At 35.6% G+C, this 18,191-nt stretch overlaps 1 protein-coding gene across 5 annotated transcripts in view; it reads right to left on the reverse strand.

Moving 5' to 3' along the window:
• Positions 1-18,191, reverse strand: part of LOC134474930 (zinc finger protein 709-like) — a 62,310-nt gene that overhangs the window by 31,086 nt on the left and 13,033 nt on the right. For 3 of the 5 annotated variants that reach the window (XM_063244011.1, XM_063244010.1, XM_063244009.1), the window contains one exon: positions 1,064-17,467. The exons of the other annotated variants lie outside the window; for them this stretch is intronic. In XM_063244011.1, coding sequence (XP_063100081.1) covers positions 16,045-17,467 — 1,423 coding nt within the window. In that variant the 3' untranslated portion in view covers positions 1,064-16,044. Of the gene's footprint in view, positions 1-1,063; positions 17,468-18,191 lie in introns of those variants that run through there. 5 annotated transcript variants of the gene reach the window in all.

Here is an 18,191-nt window from a genome sequence, read left to right on the forward strand (position 1 = left end):
AGTATTCAGCTAAATGTTTGCCACATTAACTCACCAGCATGTTCAAAATTAACCAACACGATCAACACTGGGCTCAATCTCACTGGTGAAAGAATGTTCCCTCTCACACAAACTATTAAGTGTCGCTTACCACATTCACAGCATAAAGCACAGCTAACCCCTGAAGAGATTTGGAAAAACAGCTTTGAGAACCTCAAAAGTTCACCATTTTTTCAGGATAAAAATCATTCATAGACTATAAGTAGGAGGAATGGGCCTCAGCACAGCATGGCAAGCTCCATCCTTGACATGGTGCTCAGAGGCTGACAAGCTGCAAGCTTAGCTTCTAAGGTCATGAAGGAGACAAGGCTTGCAACTCTTTTCAAAATACAGTACTCGAAGTCCTGGCCATAGAATTTAATCCAGAAAGAGAAAGCAAAGCCTTCCAAATCACAAGGGAAGAATTAATTGTTGTTACAGTTCTCCTGGGGGTGCAGCATTTTGTATAAGAAATTTAAACTCCATTCACAACCTTATAGAACAAATTCACAATCACTTAAATTGCAGGATACATGAGCAACATGCCCTAATCAATTCATTACTACATACTACAAACAAATTGTAGCGTCAAATACAAAGAACACAATTCATTTCACAAATAATCAAAAATAACTAATGATTAGGTGAGATGGAAGCAAAGTCACATCTTCTGGGAATGCAATAAGTAGAAGAGCACTAACAGAAGAAAAGCTATACTATGATGAGGGATGGGAAGAATTCATGTTATAATGTAAATGCTACACAGAGCAACCAGGGGTTTCAGTGCCATTCCTGTCAAAATATCAGTGCCATTTTCCTAGAAACATAAAAAATATATGAAAATTCACAAGGAAGTACAAAGAGTCATCCTATAGCCATAGAAAGAACATTAAAAGTAGAGGCATCAAAATACTAGTTTCCAGGAACTTTAAAGTAACAGTAGTCAAAAGGGTTTTACACTGGAAGAAAAGGACCACAGACTAAAACAGCTTGCCCAGATGCACACCAAGTGACAAAATCGCTAGGAATTTCATTTTGTTTCTCCTTTCCTTTCCTTTCCTTTCCTTTCCTTTCCTTTCCTTTTTTTTCCTATTTTGTCATTTTCATTTTATAGTCAGGGTCTCCCTGTGTCATTTTAGCCTGAGCTGAACTCAGAATATGTTGCAGGCTTGTATGGAATTCCTAGGAACCCTGCTGCCTCAGCCACTTGAGTACAGGCATTACAGGCATTTTCACCATTCCTTGCTCAGCCAATAAGTTTTTAACAACACTATGATGAGACCGGGTCTGGTGGTGTGGCTTGTAATCCTAGCAGTCTAGAAGGCTGAGTCAGGAGCATCACAAATTAAAGGGAGCCTCAGCAATTTAGCCATTTATTAAGGACCTGGATTAAAACAAGAAAAGTGTTAAAAGGTGAAGACAAAGAAGCCAATGCAAAGCTCTGTATTCAAATCCTAGAAATTGAACAACAACAACAACAACATCAACAACAACAACAACAAAATCCTTGCAACTGACACCAGGAGGTTAAATAAATTTTTACACTGGCATGGCCTTCTGGAGGGGAGTGTGCCCCAAGTAGCTTTAACCTTCCCACCTTTCTTGCGATTTGACTTCAAAAAATCATCAAATTCCATGAGGGAGCAAAGAAAAAGAGAATGTGCTTCAAAGACACCAAGCCTCAATCCTAGTGCAGAAGGCATTTGGAGTGATCTTCTGAAGTGCCTGCTGAATACAGCTAGAAAAGCAGAGAATCTACTAACAGTGTTAATGTGATTTTAAGTCCTGCTCACTGTGAAAGAAGCTGCAGGCTAGGAAGGTGTCAGACAGCTTAACTAGAGTGACTCCTTCTACAAAGTGTCTGAAGACCAAAGCCAAACATTTTATTGCATGAATACACAACATTGCTACCAATTGCCAACTCAGGATAATATACACCTGTAATCCCAGCACTCTGGGAGAGGGAGGAATGATGAGGAAAGGTTTAAGCCTAGCCTGGGACATTTAGAAAATTAGTGAGACCATGTCTTAAAATTTGTACCAAACCAAAGCTTTTACAAATGTATGAAAATATTGATCTTTAAGAAATCTCAGAAGTCACTAAACAAGGTACATTAATCACTATTAATCTATACTTATTTTATCTCTTTATAGACTTAAAAAGTGTGTTTTTATGTGATTCTTATTACTATTTCAAATTAAAATAGTAATCCTTTGCTCAAATTCTGGTACTAAATATAAATTTAGGACAGAAAAAAAAGCTGAATGATCAAAATCTCTTCATACTGAACTACCCAAATCCTAAAAGGATATATTTAGCTGCATATCTGCAGTCATCTAAGTAAAAAGTATTTAAAAATTGAAAGAGTACAAACACCAGGAAGCACATCAATGTCTCCATGATGGTAAACCTTATGCTAGGTGTGCTGACTAAAGTACACATGCAAGAAAACCTCACAAAGATTTCTCACTAGAAAGTTGATTTTTGACTTTTCATTTTTATCATTTTTTTGCTCTCTTTCTTCTTTCCTTTTTTCTTCAGACAGGGTTTTGCTATGCAGTTCAGTCTGGCCTTGATCTTCCCTTGTAGCCCAGGATGACCTAAAACTCACCACAAAATTTCTGCCTCAGCCTTCCGAATCCAGGAATGACAGGTGTGCACCAACATCTCTGATTGTGTTTTCCTCTTTAAATTTTCTCCAAAACAAAACTCCTCAAAGTTTTTGATACTCTAAAAGTTCATCAGGTTGGTTATACAAAACCAAATCAGAAAGTACTGAAAACACTCTGAAGGACTTTCAAAATCCACACCAACATATAACATAATATAACATAACAGAGCATAATATAGTATAGCATAATATCACAAAACAAAATAAAAAAAGAACCACATAACTCTGCTTTAAACATCTGCTTCCAAAGATACAGTAAGAATTTCTAAGTTATCCATACACCAGCAATACAATACATTTTCTTTGAAATAAATGTCAGTATCCACTCAAACGCTTGTGTAACAATGGATGTGGCAGCTCCCTTTTGAAGTCCAACCCAAAAACATAAAAAGCGGCAATCACAAGATGGGTGACAGGTTCATGTGCTTGGTTCAGCCACATAATAGTGGGTGTTGGCAACACAGAGAGAGCCCAGCATGGAAACACTGCTTCAAGAAGACCAACCAAAGAGTATTGCAACTGAAAAGGTTCAGCACCATCACCTCTAGGAAACTACCCATCAGGGGCCCAAAGCCCATGGTCTGATTGGGAGGGGAGTAAATGAAGTGACAGTAGCAGCTAGGAGACAAGTTCCCCAGGAGTGATGTACATATATCCTTCATCAGTGTGGTGATGATGTCACCTCCCTTGTACTCACCACCTGCTGTCCCCCCTCCCTGGAGGTCAGAGTTTGGAGCACTACAGTGTATAGCTGAGTTGAATGTCTAAGGATGAATAAATAATCATTCCTAAGCACGCGAGAGTAAAACTGGCTATGAATCCTCCTCCCCTGGATATATGGGGTTTATAACATGAGACCTTCACATTGTTTGGTAAAATTTTTATGGCTAGTCTGCTTCCTAATGGAATTGAAATGAAACTAACATGAGCCCAGGAAAGGAAGTCATCCTAACATTTGACAAATCTTTAACAGAAGACAATGTGTGTTTCATCCTCCGATACAATGGACTCTTTGGATGGACCTTTGTGTTTGGCACCCAGCCTGACACATGTGAAGCATCTACATGTTTGCTGCATTAAAATCTTCAAAGTGCAGCAAAGTCTAAAAGTATACACAGTACTCTAGCATTTTAACTTGTTGTTTCTAAGGAGGACATAAATTTGTTTTACAACAAAAAGAACGGTAATATCACAGAGGAAGGCCAAACTGTGAACCCCAGTGCATGACCTCACTTCCTTGGTGATAGGTCCAAACAGAACTCTGAAGGCTCAGGTCACCAGGCACCTTGGTCTGGTGACAGTTGGTCTTCACAGACAGTTGGCTCAAGACAGTGAGCAGGGAGCAGGTTAGGCAGCTTTCCCAGGACACGGGACCACAGCCTCAGGATCCCGCATAAGTAGTCCATGTGGGAATGGCTGAAAAAATGGTTCACTCATCCCAGAGCCTTTAGGATGATTGCTGGCAAATTCCAAATGACAAGGGCATTAAAGGATAGGGCTCACTGTCCCCAGCTTTCTGGCACACAGAGGCAGGAGGAAGCCCAGGACAGGTGTCACTATACTCGGCCACAAGCCACTCAGAGTCACGGAGTCCAGCAGAGTAACATGTGCAAAAATGCTCAATATTTCTTCAACTATTTCTTGACAATTTGTACATATTGTAAAAAAGTGTGTGTTCCTTTCACGTTCCTATTGGTTTTACATGTTAGCTGTCAGGGAGTAATAGGCAAAATTTCTCTCATTCTTCATCCTTTATTTCATTCTTTATTTCTTCTTTAATCCTTTATTTCTTCATCCTTTTGGTTTGACTTTTTTGTGGCATCTATGTTTATGCAGGAGGACAAAAATCTTACAAAGTCCTTTTTCCTTGTTTTGTCACCCTATCTTATTTTCTACACAAAACAGCAGCAATAGTATTAAAAAATGTTTTTTACTACCTCTACATTCAGAACATGAAATGTCTGGCTCTTTCATGTTTCACTATGTTTTACTCCAATAGAGGCATATTTGAGACTGCTGCACAAATTACCAAAAATAGCACACTTCCTGAGTAAAAGAAAAATCACAATTTGCAGTAGTGATTCTTTTGTCCCATCATACATTTTAATTCTTGACCTCAACTTACTTGTTTCCTTAAACTTCAAATGTAGGCATAAAAAAAAAAACTGCTTCACACTCTGCTAAATCATCTAGCAGTTGCCTCCCAAAGTCAGCTTCAAAGCCCTTATCATCCCATCTCATTCTCTCCTGATGCTGGGACTAAAGAAATCATCTTTAGCCTAATCTTTATAGGTAACAATTACCAATGCAATTATTTAAATACAAAATGATCAAAAATTGCATACTTATTGTTAGTTTTTGTAAAATAACAAGGAATATGAAAGTGACAATTCTACTGTATTCAATACAAGAATGAATGGGTTAAATTGACAACTGCCCAAATGATGCTCAGGATGGTCACTGCATAAACAAATGTGTTTCCCAAGTGATTCTCTGGGATAACTGCTAGGTGGCCAACCAATAAAAGGACAACTACTGATGTGCAATTGTGAGTATTAAAAAATGTTGGTACTGGGCAAGAAAGGTAGGAGATCTCAAGCATTAAGCTACATCTGCAGAACTTGAAGATATATTTTGAGACAAGGTCACTCTAATTGTGTAGGTTAGACTCAACTTCCTCTTCCACAAATTTGAGCCCCCTGAGGTGTTAGGATTACAAGCATGCATCAAAAGGACCAGCAAGATTTACTTTCATGGTAAAATGAGAAAGTGCATGTAGTCAGGATATATGTCTTACAGATTCAGTATTCTATTATTAGCTGTAATACAAATTCCAAATATTCCCATTGATGGTAAGCAGAAATATGCTGCAGGGGATCTGGCCACATGCTGTAGTGCATAGAGGCTGACAATGTACTTCACAGTGTCTTTTACTTTGTGAAGTATATCAGGTTCTTCAGGTACAAAATAGATATAGTTTTAGTGGTGATTACATAAGATGTGAGTAATTTATTTTCCCCAGGATAATTGAGACTTGGGCAAGGTGTCTTCACTGGATTAGGGGTATTTACTGCAATGTTCACTTGTGTTTTCATGACACCACAGTTTTTAACAACATAATTCCTAAGCAGATTTTTTATTCAACAACACTGCATTAAACACGTTACACCTTACATGAATGTTAAAATGGAAGTGAAAACCACAGGCCACAGGAAACCAACTGGGACTCATGGCACAGTGTATGTGTTTAAAGATAATCAGTACACACCACAAACATCATGCACTGGTCTTTATAAATAAAGTGATATGCCATTGTATAAATGCACAATTCAGTAAAACAGGACACAATCTGAATCTTAATTTAGCAAATTTACTTTTTACTGTGTTGACAGCTCAAAATTTAGGTTTCTCTTTACGCCATTACTTCAGTATTTTAGGAAAAAACAGTAATAATTACAAAATATATAATGCTTTCACAGCATCAAGGAATAAAATAAAGGCTTTTGCATGATACATCCAATAACAACCTTTTAAACCAAAACAACTCAACAATTAAGAAAAATTGATTTCCAAGTATGGTTACTCATAAATTATGCCAAGTTTTATAATTTCTGGAGATATTGATATATATATTGTGTTGTGCTATTGGAGACAAGTTATGATTCTGTCAGTATGGCACAATCAGAAATTCACAGTAGTATGGTTTACATTTGGTACGAGTGGGGAAACCTTGCTATCCAAAAAAGATGTAATGTAAACATAACAAGTAAAATTCTGATTGTTAGAAAAACAAAGGTTTACGTAAATGACAAATTTTGGCTCCACTGAAAAAGAAAATCAGGCAACATAATGTACGTGGTATGATACCCAGTGATGTTAGGAAATCAGCAGGTATCTGATCTCGTCACAATATGTAATACATAACATTCATTAATGTACAAGTTATGTGAAAAGAACACAACTTTGTCAAAAACACATATTCCAAGCCTCTACAAATGTATATCTTAAGGCCAAATATTGCATCAACTTCAAAATCATCATTTATGAAAGAGAAAATAAAGCATGTGCATCAAAAGATTAAAGCAATGCCGTGTTAAAATTACAATTCCCCCAAAAAATAAGAGACTAGACTAATATCACTCTGAACAGTGAATAATAGTATTGCTCAATTTTATATCATAATGCTACAGAATTAGCATTGGGTTTCTTAGTGTCACTTCTTCTTCAGAGTATCTGTTCATTACATTATGCATTATGTTATTTGTTCCAATAAATAGGTTAGAAATTCTTCCCATGTGTGAATCTCTATGTGTATATCTATCCTTTCTGTGTTATGGGGTAAAACAGCTCAAAATAAGACAACAAAACAATTTCCTAGAAAATCAAGATATGAAAGAGACATATAAGACCACAATATTAGGTGATATACAGTACTTACTATGCTTTCTCTTATAATTTTCAGTAGAATTGTCCACATCATCAGGAACTATATAATTAAGCATAACATTATATAGGTATTTTTTATAAAAACACAACTTTGAAGACATTGTAGGATGTTAAAGCAGTCAATAATCCAACCTGATGTAGAGCCCATGATTTCCTGCCAAGACCAGCAAGTCGGGCTGAGGCACAGAATCTCATCCCAGTCTGGGGGAACTCCCTTCCTCACCTGGGGACCAGCCCATAGTTGCCCACTAGGCCCAGTGATTTGGGACAAGCAAATTAGAACCAGGGAGTTGGGCCAAGGCACAGAATCCTTTCCCAGTCTGGGGTAACACTTCCTCACCTGGGGACCAGCCCGCGGATTCCTGCCCAGACTAGCGAGTGGGGCCGAGGTACAGATTCCAATTCCAGTCTGGGGTAACTCCCTACCTTGACAGCAAGTTCAACCGAGGCATGGAATCCCGGGCCAGTCTGGGTGAACTCGCTCACTCACTTGGAATGACACTTGAAGCTTGAAAATACAGCAAAATGACAGAACGAAAGTCCAAAATGCAATCTCAAACATCCATCCCATCCCAAAAAAGCCTAGGAGCCATGTGCATAGAAGAAAACACATTCCACATAACTGAAATACCTGAAATAATAGTAACTGAAATAAAGAAGCAACTTTGGGAAGCATTAAAGAAATTCAAACTAGAAATAATCTCGTAGGTAAAAGAAGAAATATTAAAAGAAATGAAGGAGATTCTGAACATATCTAAGAAGACACAGTTAAAAAATTGGAGGAACTAAACAAAAGACAGAATCCCTGGATGAACTCTATAAGAAACAAATGGAATGCATAAAGCAGATGCAAAGTGATATACAGGAAATCAAAAACTCCATTGATAGTTGTAAAAACTGCCTCAATGAATGTGAAGATAGAATCTCAGACCTCAAAGACAAAATTGCAGCCAGTGAACAGGAAAGGAAAGATCTTTTAAAAATAACACAAGAAATCAGGAAATAACTATTCAACCCCTGCAAGGTGATGCAAAACAGAACAACATAAGGTTGATAGGGATAAATGAAAAAGAAGGACAACATAAAGGATGTCAAGAGGATATTTAGAGAAGTAATAGCTGAAAAATTCCCAAACATGAGATTGGAAACTGATATCAAAGTCAATGAAGCATATAGAACTCCAAATAGCCATAACCAAAATAAATTTACACCCATATAACAGTGACCATCACAGAAATTGAACAAAAGAATAGAATATTAAAAGCTGTCAGAGAGAAGAGACAGATCACCTATAATGGAAAACCTATCAGAATCACAGTAGACTTCTCAGCACAAACAATAAAGTCAAGAAGAACATGTAGTGAAGTATTTCAGATTGTAAAGGAAAATTATTTCCAACCTAGCCTGATGTACCCTGCAGAACTGTCCTTCAAAATTGATGGAGAAATAAGATACTTCCATTACAAAGAACAGCTGAAAAACTTCATGATCACCAATCCAACCCTGCAGAGAATACTGAGAGAGCCTAGATACATTTACGAAAAAGCCATTAACAAAGCAGACAATTAAACAGAGCAGAAAGATAAAGTTGCAACAGCAGAAAAATAACATGTCAACAATAAACCAATATACAACAGTTCTAACCATTAATGTAAATGGTTTCAATGCACCAATTAAAAGAAACAGACTGACAGAGTAAATCAAGAAACAAAATCCAATGATATGCTGTTTCCAAGAACACCATCTAATGCAAAAGGATATTCACAGACTAAAAGTCAAAGGATAGAAAACAATACTTCATGCAACAGGAACCCCCAAAAAAGCAGGGGTAGCTATTCCATTTGCCGACAATATAAACTTAAAGCCAGTAATGATCAGAAGGGATATAGAAGGTCACTACACACTGGTTAGGGGAAAACTCCAAGAGGAACAGATTGTTATCTTAAATATATATGCACCAAACTCCAGAGCACCCAGTTATATAAAATAAGTACTAACAGAAATGAAAAACCAAATTAGCAGTAACACAATTGTAACAGGAGACCTTAACACACCATTGATACCAATGGACAGATCAACCAGACAGAAAATCAACAAAGAAATAAAAGAACTGAATCGCACCTTTGAACAAATGGACTTAATAGACATATACTGAGTATTCCACCCAACCACAACAGAATACACATTCTTCTCAGCAGTACATGGATCATTCTTTAAAATAGACCATATATTAATTCATAGAATGTATTTAAAATGCAAAAGTGTCAAAATTATCCCTTGCATGCTATAGAAATTAATGATAAAAGATACTGCAAAAATCCCACAAACACATGGAACCTGAATAACACACTCTTGCATAATCAGTGTGTCACAGGGGAAATTAAAGAAGAAATTAAACAATACCTACAAACAAATGGAAACACAAAGGCAACTTACTGAAATCTGAGGGATGCAATGAAAGCTGTTCTCAGAGGAAAATTTATTGCACTGAGTTCCCACATTAGGAAAACAGAATGAATACAAATAAATAACCTGATGTTACACCTCAAACATCTAGAAAAAGAAGAGCAAGTCAAGCACAAAACCAAAAGAAGAGAAGAAATTATAAAAATCAGAAAATAAATCAATGCAATAGAAACTAAAAAAACAATCCAAAAAAATCAACGAATCAAAGAGCTGGTTCTTTGAAAGAATAAATAAAATTGATAAGCCCCTAAACAACCTTATTTTAAAAAGGGAACAAAAAGTTCAAATTCATGCAATAAAGAATGAAAGAGGTGAAATTACTGCAGACCCTATTGAAATACAGAAGTTCATCAACACCTATTTCGAAAACCTCTACTCTCAAAGGTTTGATAACACAGAGGAAATAGACAGATTCCTGGAAGCATACGAAGTACCAAAGCTAGGTAATGAAGATGTAAAACTACTGAATAACCCAATTTCTATTAATGAAATTAAAGATGAAATTAAATATTTACCTACAAAGAAGAGCCCCGGCCCAGATGGATTCACTGCAGAATTCTACAAGAAATAAAAAAAAAAAAAGACCTAATGCCAACAATCCTCAAAATCTGCAATGATATTGAAAGGAAAGCAATCCTTCCTAAATTGTTCCTAGAAGCAAATATTACTCTAGTACCAAAACCAGAGAAGGACCCAACTGAAAAAGAGAACTACAGACCAATCTCCCTAATGAACACAGATGCAAAAATCTTCAATAAAATATTGGCAAACAGGATGCAGCAAATCATCAAGATCATACACCACGACCAAGTGGGAATCATCCCAGGCAGGCAGGGATGGTTTAATATATGTAAATCAATAAATGTAATACACTATATCAATAGAGCCAAAAGTAAGAATCACATGATCATATCTATAGATGCAGAAAAAGCTTTTGATAAGGTCAAACATTCATTTATGATAAGAACCTTACAGAAAATTGGAATAGATGGTCTTTACCTCAATATAATTAAGGCTGCCTATGACAAATCAACAGTCAGTATCATACTAAATGGACAAAAATTGAAGATATTTACTTTAAAATCAGGGACAATACAAGGATGTCCCTTATCACCACTCCAATTTAATATAGTACTGGAAATACTGGGCAGAGCAATTAGACAAGAGAGAGAAATAAAAGGCTTAAAGATAGGAAAAGAAGAAGTTAAATTATAAGTATTTGCAGATGACATGACACTTTATATAGAAGATCCCCGAAGCTCCATTGAAAGACTCCTAGATATAATAAATTCAGTAATGTAGCTGGATACAGAATCAATGCTCAAAAATCAATAACATTCCTATACACTAACAGCAAAGCTACAGAGAGACAAATAAGAGACCACACCCTTAACACTAGCAACCAAAAAAATGAAATATTTAGGAATTACTCTCATGAAAGAAGTAAAAGACCTATACAGGGAAAATTATAACACCCTGAAAGATGAAACTGAAGATGATCTCAGAAAATGGAAAGACATCCTTTGCTCATGGATAGGAAGAATAAATATTGTGAAAATGGCCATTTTCACAAAAAATTTATACAGATTCAATGCAATCTCGATTAAAAAACATCAACATACCTCATAGAAATTGAGAAATCACCCCTAAAATTCATCTGGAGTGAGAAGAAACCTAGAACAGCAAGGACAGTTAAAAGTAGCAAAGGCAAGCCAGGAGTTATCACAATCCCTGACTTGAAGTTATACTACAAAGCAACTGTAGTAAAATCAACATGGTACTGGAACCAAAACTGAGCCAAAGATCAGTGGAATGGATTAGAAGATACAACAAAACTACAAACATACACAACCACCTTATCTTTGATAAAGAGGCCAAACATGTTCACTGGAAGACAGTCTCTGTAATAAATAGTGGTGAAAAACTGGCCCTCCCTACACCCAAAACTAAAAGTAAGACCCATGCCTATTACCATGTACTAAAATAAAATCTAAATGGATCAAAGATCTAAATATTAAAACAGAAACACTAAATCTATTGGAAGACAAATTGGGTAAAAACCTTGAAGGCATAAGAGGAGGTAGAGAATTCATGAACAGAACTCAAACCACATGGGAAATACTTCCCAGCGTCAATAATTGGGATGGCCTCATTAAAAAATTTCTGCACGTCAAAAGAAATCTCCAGCATAGTGAAAAAAAAAAAAAAAACCCAAAACTGGGAAAAACATTTTAGTGAACTGCCCTTCAGACAAAGGACTTCTGTCTAAAACATATAAAGAATTAAAAGAAAATCTGACCCCCAAAATTCAAAGACCCAATCCAAAAATGGCCATCTGAGATGAATAAACAATTTTCAGATGAAGAAATACAAATGGCAAATAAATACATGAAAAAATGTTCACCATCAATAGTCATTAGAGAAATGCAAATTAAAACCACCGTGTGATTTCATCTCATTCCTGAAAGAATGGCTGAGATCATTAAAACCAACAACAAATGCTGGAGAGGCTGTGGGGTAAAAGGATCTCTCCTGCACTGTTGGTGGGAGTGTAGACTAGTGAAACCATTGACAAGGTCAGTCTGGAGATTATTCAGAAAGCTGGGACTGGAAGCACCTTTTGACCCACCTATTCCATTTCTAGGCATATTCCCAGAAGAACTGAAATAATCATACCACAGAGATATATGTGCACCCATGTTTATAACCACACAATTTGTAATAGCCAGATCTTGGAAACAACCTAAGTGCCCATCAACTGAGGAATGGATAAAAAGTTGTGGTATTTTTATACAATGGAGTACTACTCAGCTATAAAGAATGATCACATTGAGATGTAAGTAAATGGATGCAGCTTGAGACCATACTCATAAGTGAAATAAATCAAAGTCAGATGTATAAATACCGAATATTTTCCCTAGTGTAAAAAGTGATAAGAATACATAGAAGTATGTGGTAACTATGATTCCCAATCATATTGGTTTGAATCCATATGTTTTCACTCATTAAGTGCAATGGTTTTAACCTGGGTTGCTCGATTTTAGTATCAGTGATAGTACAAATAGCTATTCTGAAGAAAACAACACATCAAAAAGCTACTGCTGATTTAATAGCATATTGTTTCAAAGTCCCATCAAGCTGTTGTACATCTGTTTCCACTGGTTTTAACATGTTGTATCTTTCTATATTTTACTATATGCGATAGTATAAACAAAACTTTTACAGGCAAAGAGATAATATAGAAATCATTTTTCATTTTCTGTTAACTGGTTCTAAGTACACTGTAATTCTTTCATTCTCTTGAATGCCTTCACACTGTCTTGATGCTTGATGCTACAGTACATGAAGTTATACTCAAATAATTCTAGGAAAGAGGCACTATGGTGACTAATATCATGTTAGATTATTTGGGGGTGAAACACAATGATGCTTAAATAGTTCGGTTCTGACCTGTGTTGTTCTATTACAATGTCCTCTTTTATCTCAATCTCCACTCTTTTTCAAAAATTAATCTATGTTTTCTTAATTTTTTTCAATTAAGGGAAAACTAAATTAAAAAATAGCAGGATATATTATAGTAACATTTTTGTTTTCTTATTAACCTGATTTGAACCCCACTATAGCTCTCCCCATCTTTTTCTGTCTGATTTTACTGAATTCTGTATTGTTTGATAGCATCAAATTTGAGGGTATAGGCAGCCACTATGAAGGCAATAAGATTTACTATCATGCCCATTATGGTTTGACTATTATCTTGTTTTGAAATACTGTAAGGTCTCCAGTGTAGGTTTTATTGGTCTTATTCTGTACTGTTTTGATCAATTCTATTATACCTGATGAGATGGGCAACTCTTTTTAAAAATAGCAAGAGGCACACTCATAACCATTTTTGATCACCTGATATTCTATTTTTGCATCATGTACTATGCCCATCCTTCTGTTCTAACTGAATCTTTTTTTTTTCAGTCATGTTAGGTTTTATTCTCTTAAAAAAAAGTAATTAGAACTGTGGCAGTAAAAAAACACAAAAACTGTAATTGTTATTGTAAAAAAGAGAGGAAATGAAGGTGGTCTAAGGGATATAACTGCATGTTTGAGTGTGTAGGATGGAAAGCGATATTACTGAGCTTTTGTTGGATCATTGAATGGAACTGTCTGCAATCTCACTGTATGAATGTCCACTTTATATGCTTTAATTCTATAATTTGGACAACTGTTTCTAAGATGAAAATATGTAACCTATTAACAAGTGATTTCTTACTGTATTACTTTTCTTGAAATTCTGTATTATTTATACACTTTTAATGCGTTGTTTTTTTTATTTCCTTTCTTTTTTCTCTTTAAATAAAAAAATAATCAAACCTGGAATGGATATCTTTTATTAAATTATTTTTGGTACTGGAGATCAAACTCACGACCTCACATTTGCCAGGCAGGTTCTTATGCCACTGAGCTAAATCCCCTGCTCCCCAAAGTACATATTTTACATCTTGTCACCTTCACAGTAGTTGCCTCTAATCTTGGACTTGGTACAAGCAAGCATACCAAATGTGAATAAAATCAGTCAAGGCCAAATAGCATTCAAACAAATCAGCTTCAAAGAAGATCAGTCATAGAAGACAATGCAAGTAATACAGGGTTTCAGTTTAAGTTAATAGGTAATTAAGGATAGTTACCATGGCATAACCTGCTATTTTTTGTGTTATCTCTCTGTGCCCTCAAATGTAATATGAGTAGACAGGCTGGAACAAAATATAATCAAACTAATCAGAGCAATAAGTCTATGGTAACATTTAAATCCTGATACACTTTTAACAATGCCCTCTGCCTTCTTTTTTTAGGCAATTCCTCACCTTTCTCCTTCTCAGGATGCTATTATTCACTGTTGAGAGTGATATTAGTCTATTCTCTGATGTTCAATTTCAGCATACACAAATATAAAGACAGCTACTCTGAAGAGAATGAGAGACATTGTGGTAGTCATTATCGACTTCCCCAAAATCAGTTTGAAGACTGAAAAAGCCTACATCATCCTGTAATTATTTGATTAGTTCTATGACCTTCAGTATATATGCAATGCATTCTAGATGGGGACAACTATTTGGAAGAAAACTAGAGACAGTAAAATAGACAGTGAATCTCCAGTGGACGTGCTTTGAAATCTGTGTTTCCTTAACTTGTTTTCTTATGAACTGTTCTGTTCTGTTTTGTCATGTTTAATCTTACCCTCTTTAAGAAATAAAACAAGTGTGAAGGACAGATAAGCATTTTAATAAGTTTTTGTTGGATCATTGAGGTGAACTTTTCGCAGTGTCATTATTTGAATATCACTTTGTACGCTTTATTTTGTAACTTGAACAACTACTCCTAAGATGAAAATATGTAACTAATCAACTAGTGATTTCTTATTGTTTAATTTTCTGAAATTCTGTATTATTTCTACACTTTTTTCTGTTTTATCTCTTTAAATAAACATTGCAATTTACCAAAAAACATAAAAATTCAATTTTAAAGACAAGATATTAAGTACATAGAAACTATCCATACTTGAAAGTTAAAAGCCCATTTCAGTTTACCATGTTTAATTACAAGATGTCGTGTTGAAGCACCAAGACATTTTAAAAAATCTAAATAGGTACAAGTGGTTAACTGAAAACCATACAACATGTGCACTCTAGTAGAGCTCCACCACAGATTTGTCGTTTCTGGAAAATTTATGAATATATATTCACATCAAACTTCTGTATTGGTTATTTCTTCAGGTCTCCTTGGGATTTTAAAAGTAAACTTAGATCTAAACTGTCTGAGGAGCGATACTTTTTTCTATGTATTTAACAACACACATGGATTGCCATATTTCTCACATTGTGAATCCACATAGGATCTCTACCCAGTGAGTTTTTTCAGATATGTAACAATGATCATGTGTGCTGAGAGTATTCCCATAATACATAAGATTTATCTCTAGTGTGAGTTTTTTCATGTATTTCACTTACAGTCTGGCTGCTGAGAGTGTCTCCATTTGCTTACACAGCTGGTGGTTCTTCCCAGTCTGAATTCTTTCATGTGTTTTGCAATGACTGTATGCAGTAAAAGCTTTACCACATTGTTATATACATTGGGTTTCTCACCAGTGTGAAGTCATTGATGTATTTTACAGTATCCATGTGTGGTGAAAGCTTTCCCACATTCTTCACATACACAGGCTTTCTCAACAGTGTAATTTTTTCATGTATTGGACAATGAGCATTTCTGCTGAAACGTTTCCCACATTACTTACATATATAATTTTTCTGCCAAGCGTGAAGATTTTCATGCATTATGCAATATGTATGTGTGCTCAAATCATTCTCATGATGCTTATATACACTGATTTTATCTTGAATGTGAACTTTCATGTTGCTTACAATGTCCATGTAGGGTAAAAACTTTCCCACATTGCTTATACATATGTTTTCTCTCCAGTGTGAATTCTTTCATGTTTCTTACAATTTCCAGAATTGGTAAAACCTTTTCCACACTGCTTACATACAAAGGGTTTCTCTCCAGTGTGAATTCTTTCATGAATCCTACAATGTGTACGTGTGTTAAAAGCTTTCCCACATTTCTTACATACATATGGTTTCTCTCCAGTGTGAATTCTTTCATGTTTCTTACAACCTCCCCTTGTGTTAAAAGCTTTCCCACATTGCTTACATACATAAGGTTTCTCTCCAGTGTGAATTCTTTCATGTTTCTTGCAATCTGTCCGTGTGTTAAAAGCTTTCCCACATTGCTTACATACATATGGTCTCTCTCCAGTGTGAATTCTTTCATGTTCTTTACAATATCTATGTGTGTTAAAAGCTTTCCCACATTGCTTACATACATAAGGTTTCTCTCCAGTGTGAATTCTTTCATGTTTCTTACAACCACCCCTTGTGTTGAAAGCTTTCCCACATTGCTGACATACATAGTGTTTCTCTCCAGTGTGAATTCTTTCATGTTCCTTACAATGTCCATGTTTGGTAAAAGCTTTCCCACATTGCTTACATACATAGGGTTTCTCACCCGTGTGAATTCTCTCATGTTCCTTACAATGTCCTAGTGTCATAAAAGCTTTCCCACATTGCTTACATACATAAGGTTTCTCTCCAGTGTGAATTCTTTCATGAAACTTACAATATGCACGTGTGTTAAAAGCTTTCCCACATTGCTCACACACATATGGTTTCTCTCCAGTGTGAATTCTTTCATGTTGCTTACAATGTCCATGTTGGGTAAAAGCTTTCCCACATTGCTTACATACATATGGTTTCTCTCCAGTGTGAATTCTTTCATGCTTCTTACAATTTCCCTGTGTGTTAAAACCTTTCCCACATTGCTTACATACATATGGTTTCTCTCCAGTGTGAAGATTTCCATGTATTTGACAATGAATGTTGCTTCTAAAAGCTTTCCCACATTTCTTACATATATGCAATTTCTGCTCAGTGTGAAATTTTTCATGGATTACACAATAAGTACGTGTGCCGAAAGCTTTCTCACAGTGCCTACATTTATAACGTTTTTCTCCGGAGTGAAGACTTTTATGTACTTGACAATATGTATGTGTTGTAAAAGCTTTCCCACATTCCTTACATATGTAGGGTCTCTCTCCTCTGTGAATTCTTTCATGTTTCTTATAAATTCCATGTGTAGTAAAACCTTTCCCGCATTGCTTGCATACATAGGGTTTCCCTCCACTGCAATATTTTTCATGGATCTGAACATTGTGGTGTGTTTCTGTTTCTTTCACATTCACATTACCTCCTGCAGTACAAAGGAATACTTCTTTACACAGATTCCAAGATGTATGTCCATAGGATTTCCCTAGCTTGTCATTGCTGTAAGGAAAAAAATCATATATCGGATTGATAACCATATTACTAAGCTTTTGTTGGAGAGTTGAACAAAACTGTTTGCAGTCTTGCTTTTCGAATCCCTATTTCATGTTTCACTTTTGTATTTGATTAACTATTTCTATGAGCAGCATATGTAATCGTCTTGTGATTTCTTACTGTTCATTTTCACTTTGAAAGTAGTATAATTTCTACTTATTTTGTTTTGTTTAATTTTTCCTTACATTAAATTTAAAAAAAAAAGAAAAATTCACAGTGAAATGGGTCTCAGTTTAATGACTGCATTAATGTCAAGTTCTGTTTTTAATGCCTAAGAAGTTCTGACCCTGAAGCAACAGAATGGCCTTGTAAGATATGTTGAAAACAGTCATTCCCAAAAGACTGGTACACATTTGGAAATCTTAAAAGGTGGTACCTTATGAAATGCAGAATCTTTAGCTTCACTTTGGGCATGGGCACTTATGTGTATCACAGACAGATCATTCTGATACGTTTCCCCATCACAATCTCATTTCTGTCCTTAACCTGTAGTTCCCTTTTTCATATGGTCAGTCTTACTTTTCTCTATTAATTCTCTTTCACTTCATTCTGCAATTTTTATTTTGGTTTCTTATCTAAAAGAAACCCTGTGACCATTTAGGTTTTATAGCTGAGCTATTTCATTCATCAACAGATGGGTGAAAGGCCCATCTGTTTCTTATGGCAAATG

This window comes from Cavia porcellus, unplaced genomic scaffold, assembly GCF_034190915.1.
Source record: "Cavia porcellus strain 051 isolate PalLab524CR breed Dunkin Hartley unplaced genomic scaffold, mCavPor4.1 scaffold_43, whole genome shotgun sequence".
NCBI lineage: Eukaryota > Metazoa > Chordata > Mammalia > Rodentia > Caviidae > Cavia > Cavia porcellus.